At 45.8% G+C, this 18,331-nt stretch overlaps 1 protein-coding gene across 6 annotated transcripts in view; it reads right to left on the bottom strand.

Moving 5' to 3' along the window:
- Positions 1-18,331, bottom strand: part of LOC143816487 (cohesin subunit SA-2-like) — a 122,578-nt gene that overhangs the window by 17,645 nt on the left and 86,602 nt on the right. For 5 of the 6 annotated variants that reach the window (XM_077296919.1, XM_077296915.1, XM_077296916.1 and 2 more), the window contains 5 exons: positions 14,497-14,570; positions 10,504-10,591; positions 9,451-9,531; positions 7,718-7,810; positions 7,503-7,641 (listed from right to left, as the gene is read on the bottom strand). In XM_077296919.1, coding sequence (XP_077153034.1) covers positions 7,503-7,641; positions 7,718-7,810; positions 9,451-9,531; positions 10,504-10,591; positions 14,497-14,570 — 475 coding nt within the window. The remainder of the gene's footprint in view (positions 1-7,502; positions 7,642-7,717; positions 7,811-9,450; positions 9,532-10,503; positions 10,592-14,496; positions 14,571-18,331) is intronic. The other variant, XM_077296917.1, reaches the window with a different exon arrangement.

Below are 18,331 nucleotides of genomic sequence, written 5' to 3'. Positions count from 1 at the left end.
GAATCCGGAATAAGGGACCCCTGTATTAACTCAGAATTCCTTCATAGGGTAAATAAAAAGTAAACCGTTTTCTGTAAACTAGAGATCCACTTTAATTCACTAATTTCCATGTACATGTATGTAAAGCGTAATACACTGTGTTCCAAATTATTATGCAAATAATATTTCCTCATATTTTCTCTAAATTACCTATCTGAATTGCAGTCATTGTTATTTTCCAGTCATCTACTATTCTAGTATAATTGCAATGTTTTGGAACAAACTGCCTATGAAAACAGTATCTTTTAAAAAAAAAATAAACACTCAAAATGCATGTTCCAAATTATTATGCACAGCAGAGTTTTCAACCTTTTTTTTTTTTATTTTGAACAAAAAAATGGTCAATTGTGAAGTTATAAGCATTATCAGCTTATTACAAAATGAAATCAAACAGTTTTCAAGTGAAAACTTTATTCTAGGTGATGTTATATTTGCACATAGGACCCCTTGTTCGAAAGAAGCTTCTGAACTCTCTCGTCCATTGAATTTGTCAGTTTTCTCCTACGCCTCATTGGGGGACACAGACCGTGGGTGTTATGCTGCTTGCCACTAGGAGGACACTAAGTGATACAAAGAAAGTTAGCTCCTCCCCTGCAGTATACACCCTCCTGCTGGCCCTCAGCTAACCAGTTCTTGCTTAGTGTCTGTAGGAGGCACTTGGGTCTGTTTTCAGACCCCAACTTTCTTATTTTAATTTTTATTTTTATTTTTTATTCAACGGAGTGAAGGGGGCGACGGATCCTTTTTTATGGGACCCGCTCTCCCCCGAACCAGCAACAGGCGAGCACGGCGAGTATACCTCCCCGTCCCTCTCCTGCGACGCGGGAGCACGCCAAATTTTACTCGGGCAACGGGTTTCCATCTTTGGTCCCGATTTCCCTTCCCCCTGCAAGACGGCGAGCACATAGAGCCTGCTCTAATGTTCCTCTCCGGGGGCCCGACATACAAGGCCCACATTACATGGCGTTGCATACTTGCGGCTAGAGCCCAAAGGGATTGCAGATGAGGATGGAGCGCGCAGGGACAGGGGGACCTGCATTACCGGACTGTGAGTACATCAGGAGTTCCCCTCCTGCGCTCCGGATCGCTTTGCGGCCGCGCCACCTCACACCGCCGGGCAGGTCGGAAATTTAGTCCCCGGCTTTTCAGCCGGAGTAGGCCGCAGTGGCCTCTATGGGGTAGGCGCCGGCGGTACTTTCGGCAGAGCCCCTGGGGACAGGCGCCGGCGGTCGGGAACTGCGGCGGTTAGCGTCGCTCCGTTGCGGCCGCCGCGCATCCCCAGGCAGACTGGAAATTTAGTACCCGGCTTTTCAGCTGGAGTAGGCCGCAGTGGGCAGATCCCTCCCACGGCCGTAACTCCGCCCCCTATATCGGCGCTTCTCGTCTGGGACGAGAGGCACCCTGCAGATCTCGGGGGCCATGCTTCCTCACGCTGCCTGACTGAAGATGCGGTCTTGGGGGTGCCACTGGCCGGTACGCCAGCGGCAATCATTCGGCGCGCGGCCCGCCGACGTGCTCCACCGGCAGGCTCCATAAATTTAGTCCCTGGCTTTTGCAGCCGGACTAGGCCGCAGTGAAATACCTTTCAGGAGCGGAGGTGCTTTCATGGTCCCGATGGGCTGAACTTCGTGGAAGTAGCCCCCCTCCATGGTCCGGGCAGCCTCCACCACTGTGAAAGCGGACAAGGAGGCGGACGGTTCCTCTCCACCTCCCTAACAAAGGGATGATGGATTGAGGTTTATCTCTCTACCCCTGCACCGTCCACGCTGCAATACCCGACATCCGCGGTGGCTCCATGCCGGGACGCGCACCGTTGGTAAGTGGATCCTGCCAGCAATGGGCTTCTGCAGCGGGATATTGACAGGCAGTCTCAGACTTCCCTGTGACCACCTCCCTGAGGTAACGCTCCAGCCGGCTAACAAATTTAGCTCCCGGCTTCGGCCGATGTGTAGTCCGCACCTCCAGAAGCGCACTGTCGCGCCTCAAGGCGGCTTAGCCTTTTTTCCTGGCGCTTAGCGCCTGACGCGGAAGAGCTCAATTTTCTCGAGCAACGGGTGACCACCCCTAACTCTTACGCTGACGCCGGCTGCAGAAATTTACGCCCCGGCTGGGGCCTATCATGGAAGTTTTGAGGCTCCGCCCACGTCGTGCCTGTAGCTCCGTCCCCTAAATTGGCACTTCTCGCTCGCTGCGAGATTTTACCTAAACCCGCATGACCAGTATTCCCGGTCTTAAAGTCACACGACCAGTATTCCCTGGTCTTAAAGGCACGTGACCAGTATTCCCTGGTCTTAAAGGCACGTGACCAGTATTTCCTGGTCTAAAAGGCTCGTGACCAGTATTCCCTGGTCTTAAGGGTACGTGACCAGTATCCCCTGGTCTTAAAGGCACGTGACCAGTATTCCCTGGTCTTAAAGGCACGTGACCAGTATTCCCTGGTCTTAAAGGCGTGTGACCAGTATTCCCTGGTCTTAAGGGCGCGTGACCAGAATTCCCGGGTTTTAAAGGCACACGTCCAGTTTTCCCTGGTCTTAAAGGCACGCGACCAGTATTCCCTGGTCTTAATGGCGCACTACCAGTATTCCCCGGTCTTAAAGGCACACGACCAACATTCTCTGGTCTTAAAGCCACACGACCAGTAATCCCTGGTCTTAAAGGCACACGACCAGTATTCCCTGGTCTTAAAGGCACACGACCAGTATTCCCTGGTCTTAAAGGCACACGACCAGTATTCCCTGGTCTTAAAGGCACACGACCAGTATTCCCTGGTCTTAAAGGCACACGACCAGTTTTCCCTGGTCTTAAAGGCACACGACCAGTTTTCCCTGGTCTTAAAGGCACACGACCAGTTTTCCCTGGTCTTAACGGCACACGACCAGTATTCCCTGGTCTTGAGGGCACCATGACCAATCCGAAACTGGTCATAATTGAGGAGCCCTCTGCCGCCGAGCCCAGTTTATCCCAGTGTAACTAGTTCCCTCAGCCTAAACTCCCTCGTAGAGCTTTTGCCATCCAGTCCGGATATGCGATTCACTGGACAGAAGCCTCTACGCGGGACGCTATGCCTGGTCTGATTTTTAAGGGCGACAGGCACTTTAAAGGGCGCCGGTCTCCCCACACCATCAACAGACGGGCACTCGAAGGTCCAGGCCTAACGCCAGACAGCCTGTCCTGTCCACCCGGAGACCTGCACTCTGTGGATGTACAGAGGCATCCTTTTTTTCGGGCGTCTGAGCACCCCCCTCTGCATCACCACTATTTAACAGAAGATGCAAGTAGGCGAATTTCCCTCTCCACTTCCTTGTTAAGAGGATGGTGGATCGAGGCTCCTAATTTTTAACTCTGCAATGACCTGCTGGAAGCAGCGGCGCATTCTGCCACTCGGCAGATTAACCGGGTACAATTTCCTGTGGGTTACCTACCAGTATCCCTGCCCGATATGTCCTTAATTAAAAATGCCACGATCTGTCAAATAGCACATCTGGTTTGTTCCGTTTGGCAACTACGGGTCCAGCCCTTTAACCTCCCTATCCGCCGCATGGATGCTAGAGCAACGGTCTCCTGCTTAGAGCCCTTAACTACTTTGATTCACACCAGTATCCCTTTCCTGAAGACAGTTCAGCTGGTCAATCATATTCTTGAGCGGGAGACTAACAAACAATCGTACGTTTCCGCAGCCCCGACCAACAGTGAAAGGGTTGTCCAGGACAGTCTAGATCTAAGGGATCTTGGTTACTAAAAGGTGGAACGATAAGTAGGACCGATTCCGGACCTCAAACTTCTAACAATCTTTTCACAAGGTTCTTCTTCTTCTTCGAATGGAGTCTCATCCGCTCAGTCATTACTTCAACAAAAAAGGGTGCAGTTTCGGGCATCCATCGACATTCGGGATGCCTAACCTCTTCAAAAATTCCTTTGCTTTTCCATTCGTGAATAGCATTTAAGTCACGACCTTGTTCTTCGGCCTTGCTACCGCATCCAGGGTGTTCGCAAGGGTCATGGTGGCTGTCATCTTGCACCTAGAGGCGTGGTCGTCCTATCCTGTTTGACCGACTGTTTACCCACCCTTGCAGGACTACGCTAAGTCATCTATATCTCTTGCGATACCCTCTCACCTGGGCTGGTGGCTAGACTTAGACAACTCCTCATTTCCAGCCCAGCAGATATCCTTTTTGAGGATGATCCAGTATTCCTCCAGAAGGGTGGTAAATCTCCCTCCGGACAAGGTCATGGTTTTTCAACGGGAGCTCGCGCTCTTGCTCACTCATCCCCTCATTTCATTCGATTTGCTGGGAGGGTTCCAAAAAAAAAAAAAAAAAACGGAGACGACAATGGAAACAGTTTCCTTTGCTCCGTTAGTTTTCAGCAAGTCAAGCAGCCTTTCAGACGATAGTCTCTGAGTTCCTTCTTCATCCGGAGTTTTTTCTCCCGGTTCCATGGTTACTAGTAACTTCCAATGCCAGTCCTCTTCTCCCGATCATTGCTCTGGAGATCTCAAGGGTAGTCCTATAGTAGGTCCACTCCTTATGGCGGGTCAACCCATCCGAATTCAATTGGACAACGCCACGGCTGTGTCATACGTCAATCATCTAGCGAGTACCCACGTTCAAGCACCATGGCCAAAGTACCTCACATGGGCCGAGATCTATCACTCGGTGATATTGGCAGTTCATATCCCAGAAGTAGAACTCTGGGCTGCGAACATATTTAGTCGTCAGGGTTTCCCCTCAAGTGAGTGGGAACTTCACCGGAAGTATTCCATCAGACCCGCCTTCACTGGAGCTCTACAGTTGTAGCTCGGATAGCGTCCTGACTGATCGCCGGCGTACTGGAGTTGGTTGTTCGGCCTCGAGATCCAGGAGCCTTCGCACTGCATGCTCCGGTTATTCCGTGGTACCAGTTTCCACTTCCGAAAACTTTTCAGAAGCAGAAAGGGCCCCAGTGATCCTCGGACATCCGTACTGACCACGTCAGTTCACTTGCGGAGCTGGTAGCTTTCTGTATTTCTGCAACAAAACTGCAAGTAGGGACCACCTCGCAGGATGTTTTTCACATGTAATTCTTCCCTATTGCATACCGTTAGATCATTGGGATCTATTCTATTAGGGAAGGTTGCCCCCTTTTCTCTCGGCTATATCCTCATCCTGACGAGTCTTCGGTGCTAACGGGTCTTTTTCAGTCTTTTTTCTCTTATTTCCTTCAAGGCAAGGTTGTCCTCAAGCCTTCCCTGTCCCTAGTTACCAAGGTGGTATTGTATTACTACTGTCATGAGGGCATAGTTCCTCCCTCATCTCTTTTGGCACCACTCCACAAAATGGAATGAGGTCCCCATATTCCAGACAGAGCAAGTGCTCTGAGTAGGTATGTCTTGAGGACGGCGTCCTTCCGAAGGTTGGACACTGTATCTTGGGTTTCCTACCGGTAAGAGGAAGGCTTCCTGACTTTTACAGGAAGGGTTTGGCCGTCTCCATCGGCCATTTAGCCTGGTGTATTCTTTCACCATCCAGTAGTCCTTCCGTGTTAGATGACAGCCTATCTCCCCGTCTATCGTGGGTTCCAGGCACCAGGCGTCAACAAGACACGCCTGCACGTTTGCGGATTCGTCCAGTCCGCATGCATTCTTGAAGCATTATAATTCCCAGACTTCCACAGATGTGACTCTGGGCAGGCGGACTCTGCAGGCCGCGGTGGCGCACTTGTAAGTAGCGGTTACACAGAGCCTGATCTGATGTTGTCCCCACCCAGGGACTGCTTTGGTACGTCCCACGGTCTGTGTCCCCCAATGAGGCGTAGGAGAAAAGGAGATTTTTGTTTACTTACCGTAAAATCTTTTTCTCCGAGCCAATCATTGGGGGACACAGCTCCCACCCTAGTATTGGCTTATGCTTGTTTTTACAATCCGATATGCTATACTCTCATATATGATATGACATGCTGTAAGCTAATATGTTGTTACTGATCTCCTACTGCTTTTTGCACCGAACTGGTTAGCTGAGGGCCAGCAGGAGGGTGTATACTGCAGGGGAGGAGCTAACTTTCTTTGTATCACTTAGTGTCCTCCTAGTGGCAAGCAGCATAACACCCACGGTCTGTGTCCCCCAATGATTGGCTCGGAGAAAAAGATTTTACGGTAAGTAAACAAAAATCTCCTTTTTGGATGGTTTCTGCTTCAATTCTTTTGCATGTGGACAGAATACCCTCCCAGAGCTGTTGCTTAGATGTGAACTGCCTCCCGCCATCATAGACACTCCTTTTGATGATGTTCCAGAGGTTCTCAATGGGGTTCAGGTCAGGGGAAGATGGTGGCCACACCATAAGTTTGTCCTCTTTTATGCCCATAGCAGCCAGAGATGCAGATGTGTTTTTTGCAGCATGAGACGGTGCATTATCATGCGTGAAAATGATCTTGCTGCGGAAAGCACGGTTCTTCCTCTTGAAGCATGGCAGGAAGTGTTGTTTTAGAAACTCCACATAGATTATGGAGTTCATCTTTACTCCTTCAGGGATCATAAAGGGGCCGACAATCTCTGTCCCCATGATTCCAGCCCAAAACATTACTCCACCTCCTCCTTGTTGGCGCCTTAGCCGTGTTTTCATGGGGTGTCCATCCTCCACTCCATCCATCTTGACCATCGAGCGTTGCACGGCACTCATCGGTGAACAAAACAGTTTGGAAGTCAGTCTTCATGTATTGTTTGGCCCACTGGAGCCGTTTCTGCTTGTTGCAGTGGATAGAGCTGGTCGACAGGATGGCTTACGCACAGCTGCAAACCTCTGAAGGACCCTGCATCTTGTTGTTCTGGGGACGTTGGAGGCACCAGCAGCTTCAAAAACTTGTCTGCTGCTATGACAAGGCATTTTTGCAGCTGCTCTTTTAACCTTACACAATTGCCTGTTGGAAAGAGTCCTCAATTTTTCCTTATCAGCACGCACACGTGTGTGCTGGGAATCAGCTACATACTTCTTGATTGTGCGATGATCACGATGAAGTGTCTTGGCAATGTTGATTGTAGTCATGCCTTGATCTAAATACTCCACAATTTGTTGCTTCTCAGCAGCCGACACATCCTTTTTCTTTCCCATTTTGGCAAAAAATGTAGGCTGCTTAATAATGTGAAACAGCCTTCTTAAGTAGTCTTGCCTTTATTTGGACACACCTGTCAAACTAATTTGCACAGGTATCTGCAATTGCTTTCAGTGATATAAAGAGCCCTGACACACATCACCATCAATGAGTTTAAATGACAAACAAAAAAAATTCTAACCTTATCACTCCTAAACTCTTTGTGCATAATAATTTGGAACACAGTGTATATGACCATGTGGCTGACACTGGGAGCACCGGCCAACTCTGCTTTGGGTGTACCGTTCGCTGCATTAATGTTACATTCTTGCTATTCTGCCATTTTAAAATATAGTCGATGTTACTTAAATATATTTTGACACAATTCTTCATAAATCACCTTTCTCTTCCTGACCTTGGAAAACGTGTTGACAGACAAAGGAGAGCAACTCTGACTCCATGACTGCATCTACAAAGCCAAGCATCCTGCCTCCTCTATGCTGCAGTAACATAAGGAGGTCACACAGGGAAAGAAATGCCTAAAAAAAAAAAAAAGTGTTAAAAAAGGCATTTAGGCCGGGATTACGCAGCCATACTTAATATACCATCACTCACCTGCTCGCCTATAAATTGATCTTTATGTCCCAAGTATTTTCTACACAGCTGACAAAACTGTTTCACCCGAGTTGCATAGAAACTAAGCTCTTCCTAGAAATTTGCCAGATTAAAAAAAATAAATTATTGTATTAACTTCTTTATAGAGAGAAAATTTCAAGAAATGCAAAAAAAAGTTGCCAGGACAAAAGGATACTTGTGGGAAAAAAATGGTTGTGATTTTGAAACAAACGTGAAAGTTATATTGTAATGAAATCTTCTGAGAAGTTCTCTTGCTCACGTTTATGACTGGTATTCTTGAATAGCCGTGTCGCTGAGTCATTTTAAAGAATGTATTTTGTCTGTTTTGTTCGGCTGTTCCTATAGACTTCTAAAGCCAAATGTCTGTTCCCTGAAGGGTGAGGCCACAGGTAGCAGCCAAACGATACGTAGAACAAATTCAGGCGCACAACTCCTTAATAGTGATTAGTCTATGGTTAAGGGAAACCTGGAAGACTTTTCCTACATACACGGAGCGGCCAAGGCTGGGTTACTCTACAGCCAAAGAGGCTGCAGCGGAGGTCAATTTCACAACACACTTGCAAATAATGTATGGCAACAAAATCACATCAATTACTCTACCGTAACGTGAACCGAGGCATCTTGAAAAATGTTAAATGTTTCAATGGGTGAAAAGTAACAATTTTTAGCTGATTTTATACACACTGAACTAGTAGGATATCAAGATCCATTTTGTCTTCCCAGTCCCCATTTTATGCACTAAATCTATAACGTAGCATCTCTACACAGAACCCCCCATACAATCCAAGTGCCTGAGAAACTGAAGAAAGCCGGACACCCAGACACATCTATCTCTAAATCCCACAAAACAGTTGCTTGCTTCTTGGCATAAAGCCCTTTCTATCCAGAGTGTACAGTATATAAACCCTGCCCACATGTCATTAATGCACTCTGGTGGGCCCGTTGCGCCCACACACTCCTGATGATTCGGTTTGTTTTTTTGTTGTTTTTAAATCCCCCATTCAGTCCAGTAGTAGGCCTTTTAATATAGCGCTTCAACGAAGGGGTATGGCTCACTGGATTCTCTGGTGGCTGTTCTATATAGTTATCCTGTGAGGAAGGCCCCTTTGTAAAGACCATGAAAATTAGAACTAAATAAAAAGGTCCATAATTAATAATAAAACTCTATGCTCAAGGGAGCAGAGGGAATAAAGAGCAAGAACTGGTCACTTTTACCTGGTGACAGGACCATGCGATTCATGTGGACATATTCTGTACAGCTAAGTACTACAGTATATAGCGCCTCTGTACACCACCAAGTTACATATATAGAGCATTATCCCCTTGAAGCAATGCTTCTAATATAGAAATCTTTCATGTTTCAATACCAAATGTTCTGCCCCTGCTGGCACATAGAGGGGTTTTACATTAGAGATGGTACCATCTGGATTGGGTACACCTTGTCGAGGTGGGATGGTCTTTGCATTTTTTTGGTTGGAACAGTGCAGTAAGTGCTCAACGTTACTTACATGTACTATCACTATCTGGGTATTTGATTCATTTGTTATTATCCTAGCTCATGTTTCGTAATGGCCACAGGGTGAAGGTGCACCTACACATTTCCCTTATACTTTGGTTTCATTTTGTGTAGTATGCAACAAAAATATATTCAAGTTTAGGAAGATAACAAAACAAATGAATGATAACAATAGAAAAAAACTGGAGATAGGCACCTGTGTATGCAGATCTTCTATTATCGGTAACAGCTGCCACAGAATGGCATAATACGTGCACTGGAGAGCCGGCAGCATCAGCTACACAGGGAAGACAATATACATTGATTAAACAGTTTCCTTCACTTGTGAGTAAAGAAGAACTCCACTTTTGTATTGGATGTTTTCTTTCTAAAGAAGAAACTGTATAAAATGTGGTGGACCATTGCTAGCATTTGCCATGATTTGCTGAATGGTGGGTGTCCAGCAGCCGAGACCCCACAAGTAAAGGAGCCGCAGCGCTAGTTATGAGTAAGAGTATGTGCACATGTTGCGGATTCTCTGCGGATCCGCAGCGTTTTTTGCAGTGCAGAAACGCTGCAGATCCGCAATTGATTTACAGTGCAATAATGAGAAAAAAAAAATGCTGTGCACACTTTGTGGAAAATCTGCTGCGGAAACGCTGCGGTTTTAAAGAAATAGCATGTCAATTCTTTTTTGTGAATCTGCAGCGTTTTTGTACCCATTCCATTATAGAAAACCGCAGGGGTAAAAAACGCAGCAAATCCGCAGGAAAAACGCACAAAAAAACGCTGCAGAACCGCACAAAAAACCGCAGGTGCGTTTTCTGCCAGGAGAGGCAGAATCCGCACCAGAAATTCCTAAGCCGAATCCGCCACGTGTGCACATAGCCTTAAAAGTATTTACCTCTATATTAGCGCTACCATCTATCTCAGCTTGTACTGGGTCTGTATAGGAATACAGAGAGTAAGCTCTGTCCATGGGTACGCTGCATATATAGGGAGTCCTGATTCAATCATAATATTATGATACATCATAGACTTATATGCCATACCATAATTAGAGAAAAATCTACTGCCCAAGATTGGGAAAGAAAAAATATTTTATCAAAATGATGCTGTAAAACAGTTGTTTCCAATGTAACTACTGATGTAGATGACCGCCATGCAGCCAAGGATTTCTTCTTCAACTACCCGCTGTGAGGTTATGCGTTATACACTAGGTTACAGGACACATAAATGGTAATGTACAGCTGCGGGCCCGTATCGTTACCTCGACTGGCAAGCGTTGTCGCTGTGCATCAAACGCAAGGAGTTCAGACGTCTTCTGATACAGATCCCACTCACTGAGATTGTGAGCGCTGTAAATGACAACACCTCGCATTAATAGGTCTAGAAATCAGGGGCGAATGGAAAAGAGTGGAAGTGGCAAAAGTCATGGAAATGGCAAATTGTCAGGTGCAGTCAGTGCTTTTTGTTCTACTTTTATAAAATATTCAATCCGATTTAAAATCAAATCTATTTATTTGGGACTTTCTGACTGTAAGCATCTTCCTGCATTAATCTAAAAAATGGATCTGCAGAAAGGTTAGAAGTGATAAATGAATGCTGGCTCTGAGTTGGCCTTTTCCTTGCCATTTGTTTTCATTTCACCACCTTATACTGTCATTCTCAAGTGCCCACTTAAAGAACCTATGCTTTCTCATATAGTGACTTATATTTTTGTCTAAGACACTTTACACTAATTTGCAAATATCAATCAATTTCTCTTTACTGCCAAACGCTCCAAAGTTTTTGTGGCTGTTGCTACTGTTTTATTTTGAAGTTTGCAAAACTACAGTAAAAACAATCATAGTAAAAAAGAATGTGAGAAATGAAAATGTGCTTAAAGGGAACCTGTCAGCAGGATTGTGCTCAGTAACCTATAGACAATGTCAGGTCCGCGCCATTATACTGATTACAATGATACCTTGGTTGTTGAAATCCGTCTTGTGGTTGTTGTTTAATCTGTATTTTCAGTTAATGAGATTCTGGCGCTCCGGGGCGGCCTGTGGGGGGCGTCTTCATGTGGTGCTCTGCTTAGATACGCATCTGTGCGGTTTATGACCGGTCACTGATCCCTCACTGACCTGCCCCTATTTTACACACTGCATATACTATGAAAGCATTGTGCCTATAATATTGCCTGGTAAAAAGAAAAAAATTACTTTCATCAAAATGACTGCTGTCAATTTTTTTTTAAATTTCTCTAGTAAAATGGCGCCAGCAGGGCTTACGAAGTAGCATCTATCAGAACGCGACATTTTGTTAGAGGAAAAAATAAATAAATTGGATGTAGTAAAATGGCACCTCCGCAGTATCATCTATCGCATTCTCATAGATGCTACTGCGCAGGCGCCGCCATTTTGCTCAATGCAAATTTATTCTTTATAAACACACCATAGTATATGCAGTATGTAAAATAGGGGGCAGGTCAGTGAGGGATCAGTGACCTGTCAGCAGTCTGTATTATGAATAACTAATCGGAGCACCATATGAAGACCCCCACAGGCTGCCCTGGAGGATGAGCATATCATTAACACAAAACTGATAATAACAATTACACAACAACCACAAGACGGATTTCATCACCCAGGTATCATTGTAATCAGTATAACGGCGCCAACCTGACACTGTGTGTAGGTTACTGTGCACAGTCCTGCTGACAGGTTCCCTTTAAGGTTCTGTTTTGTCTTGGGGTCACTAAGTCACTGCTGTAGAAGGCGCTAATTTACCTTCTGTAGGTTCCGGATGGATTTTACTTCCCTCTTACAAGGTAACTAAATCATCTCTATTCATGTTGTGAGGATGACCTAGATAGAAGAAAGTATTCCACCAAAACCAAAAATGGATCTGGATGTTGAAGAAATGTATAAATATGTATTGAACCCTAAAGAGTTATTTTAAACCTTTACAGAAGTCATTTCAGATTATTACTTTTTTACATCAAAGAATTAAAAAGGATTGTCCATTACTTGCCAACACTGCCTAATCCATTCAGGACCCCAATTAAAATAAAAAGTATGGATACTCACTTCCTGCAGTGGCGCCATTCCAGCGATGTCAGCGCCGCTGCTCCTGGAGAGTGACGTGACTTATTGGGTCATGTGCCCGCTGAAGCCAATGAGAAGTCGCTCGTCAGCTGCAGTTTTTACTCTTTGGTCAGAGCAATTATCCTAATAAAACATTGATGAGCTGTGGCCTCTCACTGGCTGCAACTAGCCACATACACGTCACTCTCCAGGAGCAGTGGCACCGACTTCACTGGAACGGCCCCGCTGTGGGAGGTAAGTAGCTATTGGTTTTATTTAAACAATTGATTAAAGGTAAGGTACCGTGTTTGTAGATTATTAATAAATCACTGTAATGTAGCATAACATGCTGCTATAACCAAGTTTTAAATGCATGTGAAACAGATTTCGTGTGTTATATGTGTTTAAAGAAGGAACTGGGGGCTGACATCTTGGTTTTGCAGCAGTAGCAGGGCACTAACAGTGTCATTTTACAGCACCCCATGGACATAGGAGCTAATAGACCGGCGCTGACCCTATCTTTAACATTGGAGAGGTGTTAGCAGTGAGCCGGGCACGCCTCTGTGGGCTGCACAACTCACTGCTGTAGGTGTGACTAGCAGCCATTTTACTATAGCCCAGTGCCCCCTGCCCAGCTCCACTTACTCTCTATCACAGGAGAGATGTGCACTGCTCCTCTGTACTCCAGGCACTGGGCAGACATCCTCTGCCCCTCACACGCTGCCCTGTGTGCTTCTCCTGCTGTGTCTCCCCTCCCCCCTCACACACAGACCCTCATTCCCAGCCTGCAGAGAGAGGTGACACCTGACACCTCTCTCTGCCATACAATGTATCTCTCCCCTCCCCCCACATTGCCTGGCCATTCACTGCAGACCTGGAGCTCCTTCTTATCTTACTGAGGGATGAGTCACAGACAGCTCTGCACAGACAATGCTGCTCCATACACACCACATAAACTAAAGGTACCGTCACACTAAACGACTTTATAACGATATCGCTAGCGATCCGTGACGTTGCAGCGTCCTCGCTAGCGATATCGTTTAGTTTGACACGCAGCAGCGATCAGGATCCTGCTGTGATGTCGCTGGTCGCTGAATAAAGTCCAGAACTTTATTTGGTCGTTTGATCGCTGTGTATCGTTGTGTTTGACACCAAATGCAACGATACCAGCGATATTTTACACTGGTAACCAGGGTAAACATCGGGTAACTAAGCGCGGGGCCGCGCTTAGTAACCCGATGTTTACCCTGGTTACCAGCGTAAAATGTAAAAAAAACAAACAGCACATACTCACATTGCGTCCCCCTGCAGTCTGCTTCCTCCTCTGACTCAGCGCCGCAAAGTGAAAGTGAAAGCAGCACAGCGGTGACGTCACCGCTCTGCTCTCACTGTACGGCGCTCAGTCAGTCAGGAAGTGGACGCAGGGGGACGTGAATGTAAGTATGTGCTGTTTGTTTTTTTTACATTTTACGCTGGTAACCAGGGTAAACATCGGGTTACTAAGCGCGGCCCTGCGCTTAGTTACCCGATGTTTACCCTGGTTACCAGGGGACCTCGGCATCGTTGATCGCTGGAGAGCGGTCTGTGTGACAGCTCTCCAGCGATCAAACAGCGACGCTGCAGCGATCGGCATCGTTGTCGTTATCGCTGCAGCGTCGCTTAATGTGACGGTACCTTAACTGTGCTTCTGATGCACTAACTGCTGGTGATAGCAGATCACAGGGCAGTCACACACAAAATGCGCTGCCCTGTGATGCTGCTCTTCATTCTGCCCCAGGGATGTTAGACCACCCAAAAGGGGAGGGAAATGCTGATGTCAGCAGTTACTGCCCAGATTTTCCAGCTAACAGTAAAGCTGGTAAGTCTTACTATAGCTTCTTGAGGTCTAAAACGGAAAATGCTCCCCCTGGTGGTCAATATATATATTTGTAAGAAAATATATAATATTTTTCATATAGAAATGTTTGCAAGCAGTGCAAACATTGCATTAGTACATTTTATTTACTATTTTAAGCTTAATTTCACAAAAAAACAAACTACAAGAAAACTGGTGGCACCTTCCCTTTAAGCAGAGGTTGTCCAGTAGTGGACGACCCCTTTAATTTAAAAACATCGAAGGTAGATCTTGCTCAACTGCAGGGCTTGGCACTCAAGCAATGTGTGCAATTTATGAGAGAGCTAATCAAATGTCTCACTTGTGAAAAGCTGCGAGTCTCCTTAGCGTGCAGGACATCGGATGCACATCTTCTGCAGTCATAGGCTCTTCTCCCTGCAACAAAAGCTCCATTGGTTCACTTTGAGCTACCTAGGAGTACTTAAAGGGAACCTGCCACATGATTAATAGGTCCGATGCATGAGTAACATAAATCAGGCACCCGCTGCTGCCTTTGAACATCTAGTTTATACTCTAAAACTCTGAAGCATTTCAGAAAAAATCATAATCAAAAGTGCAGCCCTGGACGAGGTGATTAGTCTAAGAGTCAGAGCTCTGCTGATGTCTCCATGCCCACTCCACAAGACTGGCAAGTCTCTGCCTACACTCACTCCATCAGTTTAGCTGAACAGGTGAGGAGACGTTTTCATCTAGTTTTCTTTCATAAATGCAGCAATGATTCATAGCAGAGTAAAACACAAATGTTCAGAATGCAAGAACCAGGGGCAAACATATCGCATCGGCTGCACGGGTCCCAACACTGGAGGACCCCCCTGCACCAGCGACTATTCAGCTGGACATGCGTCTTCAGACACACATGTACTGCAGCACAGGGGACTCGTCAGCTCACTGCGCTACAATACATGCCGTCAGCCAATCAGAGGTCGGCAGCAGACGGTAGCATGCACCAGACTTGGGCACACGCCCGGGAAGAGGCACATTACATCAGGAAAGGGCCCAGGATGAGGCACGTTATCCCAGGAAAGGGCACACTACCACAGAAATGGGCACATTACCCCAGGAAGGGGCACACAGCACCAGGAAAGTGCACATTATACCAGGAAGGGGCCCAGGATGCGACACCTTACCCCAGGAAGGGACACATTACCCCAGGAAGGGGTTCAAGATGGAGCACATTTTCCACAGGAAGGGGCATATTACCCCAGGAAGGGGCCCAGAATGTGGGACATTACACCAGAATGGGGCACATTATCCTCAGGAAGGGGCACACCACCCCAGAAAGGGACACATTACCCCAGAAAGGGGCCCAGGATGGGGCACATTATCCACGGGAAAGGGCACTTACCCCAGGAAGGGGCCCAGAATGAGGGACATTATACCAGGATGGGCAAGATTACCCCAGTGAGGGGGTGAGGGTGGGGAACAGTATACCAGAATGGGGACCAGGATGGGGCATATTATATCAGGTTGGGGCACGTTACCACAGGGCATTACCAAAGGAAGCCTGATTATTACCTGATAGCATCCTCTCCCACCTCTCATTTTATTATAAGACCTTAATAACATCTTCCACCACCACCTAATTCATTATGATGCTATCAGGGCCTTATAATGAATGTGTATGTGGGGGCTAGGGAAGGACACAGGACAGGGACTAAGACTATGTGCACATGTTCAGGATTTGCAGCAGAAAATTAGCATGAGTGAAAAACATTGCAAGAATTGACATTATGCAGATTTTCATCTGCAGCAAATTTTAAAGGAACAAATAAGCAACATGTACATGAGACCTCATGCATCTCATTCACTTTGCTTGTACTGTGTGTCTACACAGCATTCAAATGAATTGGGGAGTCACAAAGACTGATTAATACTTATTGGGCGGCGTAGATTATAGTTAATGGGGAGAACAGCTCTGGTGCGTGGCTAATAGTATGTTAATGGTGGGGTACACATTTGTAGGAAAGCATAGGTTACTCAAAAAAACAAAAAATCTTTTATTAAATATACTTTAAAAACCACAAACCTGTGGCTGTCCCGAAAACCAAATAAAACACTGTGAAAAAACTAGTGAGAAGAAATAGGTATACCCTATATACTGTCTACGTAATGGTCTGCCTATCGGCGGGGGTTGGCACCCTATGGGATAGCGTTATGGCGCCCCCGCTCCACGACGGCTCGCCCTAGAGTCCCTAGAAGGCCCTAACCAACCGTTGGGCCCCTCTACCCACACAATCGTGTACTAAAGGACCCCTGCGGACTAAACAAAAAACCTACGTCTAGGGAATCCTAAACCCCACACCGTGAATTAAAAACAAAGTAGAGCACATGTAGACAAAGGCATATGGCAGCGTATGTCTAAAAAACACAACCCACTTATTACTGCTTATATAGGCTAGCGTGGCTTTCTAAAGGTTTAGATAAACCGTCTGACATTGAAGGTGCTGTTGATTTATTATAAGATAGTGGGCACTTACATCAATGTTACCAGATACCACGCTTATACATTAACAATTCCAAGAATAGCGTCCAAGGGCCCAGTACATAGAATTAATTGATAGCCCATCAATCTCTGATTTATCCCCTCTGGGATGTCTATCATCAGAACACCACCGATTGTACCAAATCATGCATTTGCGTATGATCAATCTTATGCCCTTATGGCCACAGAAACCTAGCCATCAGATTCCAACAGGAATATAGCCCATTTAAATGACGCCAAATTAGATACTCATCGTGGGGTTAATGTGCCGTCCGCCTTGTCACTGTGTAGCCTCAACGCGTTTCGCCCCTCTGGCTCATCAGGAGGCTGGATCTAGTGCCATGTGTCTCGATGGTTGATAATCCTCCTTATACATTTGTAGTCAGAGGTGCAGTGCGGGGGATTTTTTTTTATTCGGGAGACAAATGTACTTACAGAATATATGTGACCTTATTATTTTTAGGGCTGCGGGGATCATCGTGACAAGACGAGTCGTGGCTAGGAGATGTCAACATGAAGGTCTGACAAAATGGAGAAGAAATAACAAAAAAACTACTCTAATGAGACGAGACATCAGCGGTAAGTTCCTGGATGCACTTATTTATTCTTTATACTGTGTGACTTGGAGTGATTCTGTTATTTGTAAACCACATTCTCACATTCATGTGAAATGTCCATGAGCTGCCAGATTTTTTTAATATCGGAAGGCACACGGGCTCATAGTTTTACATTCATATATCTGTGAAAATCGTTGATCGGAGAATGAGATCTGTGAGACTCGGAGCATGTCTATTTCTAATCGGAGTTTGAGGACACACTCAATGGGTCGATGTGCCGTCTGAAAAAAAAAAAAATCAGGTAGCACACCGACGCTTCACACAGATATAGGAATGTAGACTTATTATGTATAGCGCAGTCTCGTAGTATAGTGTATGCTCTTGTTACAAATATTATATAGAACACCGTCCCTTTTTCCCTATCATCTTCTCTAGTTATTTATGGCGCTATCCCTTATTATATAACGTCCTCTGTGGTTATGTGCAGCACCATCCGTTATTACATAGTATCATCTCTTGTCATGTACAGCACTGTGGCTTACATAGCGTATTCTCGTTATTGTTATTCTCAGCGCCCTCCTTTTATTACATAGTCCCCTCTCTTGTTAGATATAAAATAACTGCTCATGGCGCAGCCGGTGACTAGAAAACTAACCTCAGTTAGAAAAGAAGCTTTCCCATGCTCCATCAGCCGTCATTGCAGTTTATATCTAACAAGAGAGGACGGTATGTAATAAAGACAGGGCTCTATGTCATCTGATATATAAGGTATGGTGATGTACATAACAAGAGAGGGCACTGTGTAATAAAGGATGGTAATATAGACAATAAAGGAGACTATGTAAGAGATATATATATAGCTTTGTAGTAATAACAGGAGGGGGATCCCAGACACATTTCTTGCACAGGGGCCTTCAGCTGTCAGTGTCCATCCCTGGTAAGAACTGCTCTTCGATTCAAGCTAACTGTGGTTCGGGTGGCATGTATCATGTGGCAAGTTCCCTTTAAATTAGGAAAAAAGCTGTGGGTGGCTGAAAAATAACATCAATCTAGTCCACATATAATCCTCTAAGGTGGCAGTGCTTGTAAACAGGAAA

Source organism: Ranitomeya variabilis, chromosome 3 (assembly GCF_051348905.1).
Source record: "Ranitomeya variabilis isolate aRanVar5 chromosome 3, aRanVar5.hap1, whole genome shotgun sequence".
Taxonomy (NCBI): Eukaryota; Metazoa; Chordata; class Amphibia; order Anura; family Dendrobatidae; genus Ranitomeya; species Ranitomeya variabilis.
The sequence above is the reverse complement of the archived record's forward strand: the minus strand, read 5'-3'. Positions and strand labels throughout refer to the sequence as shown.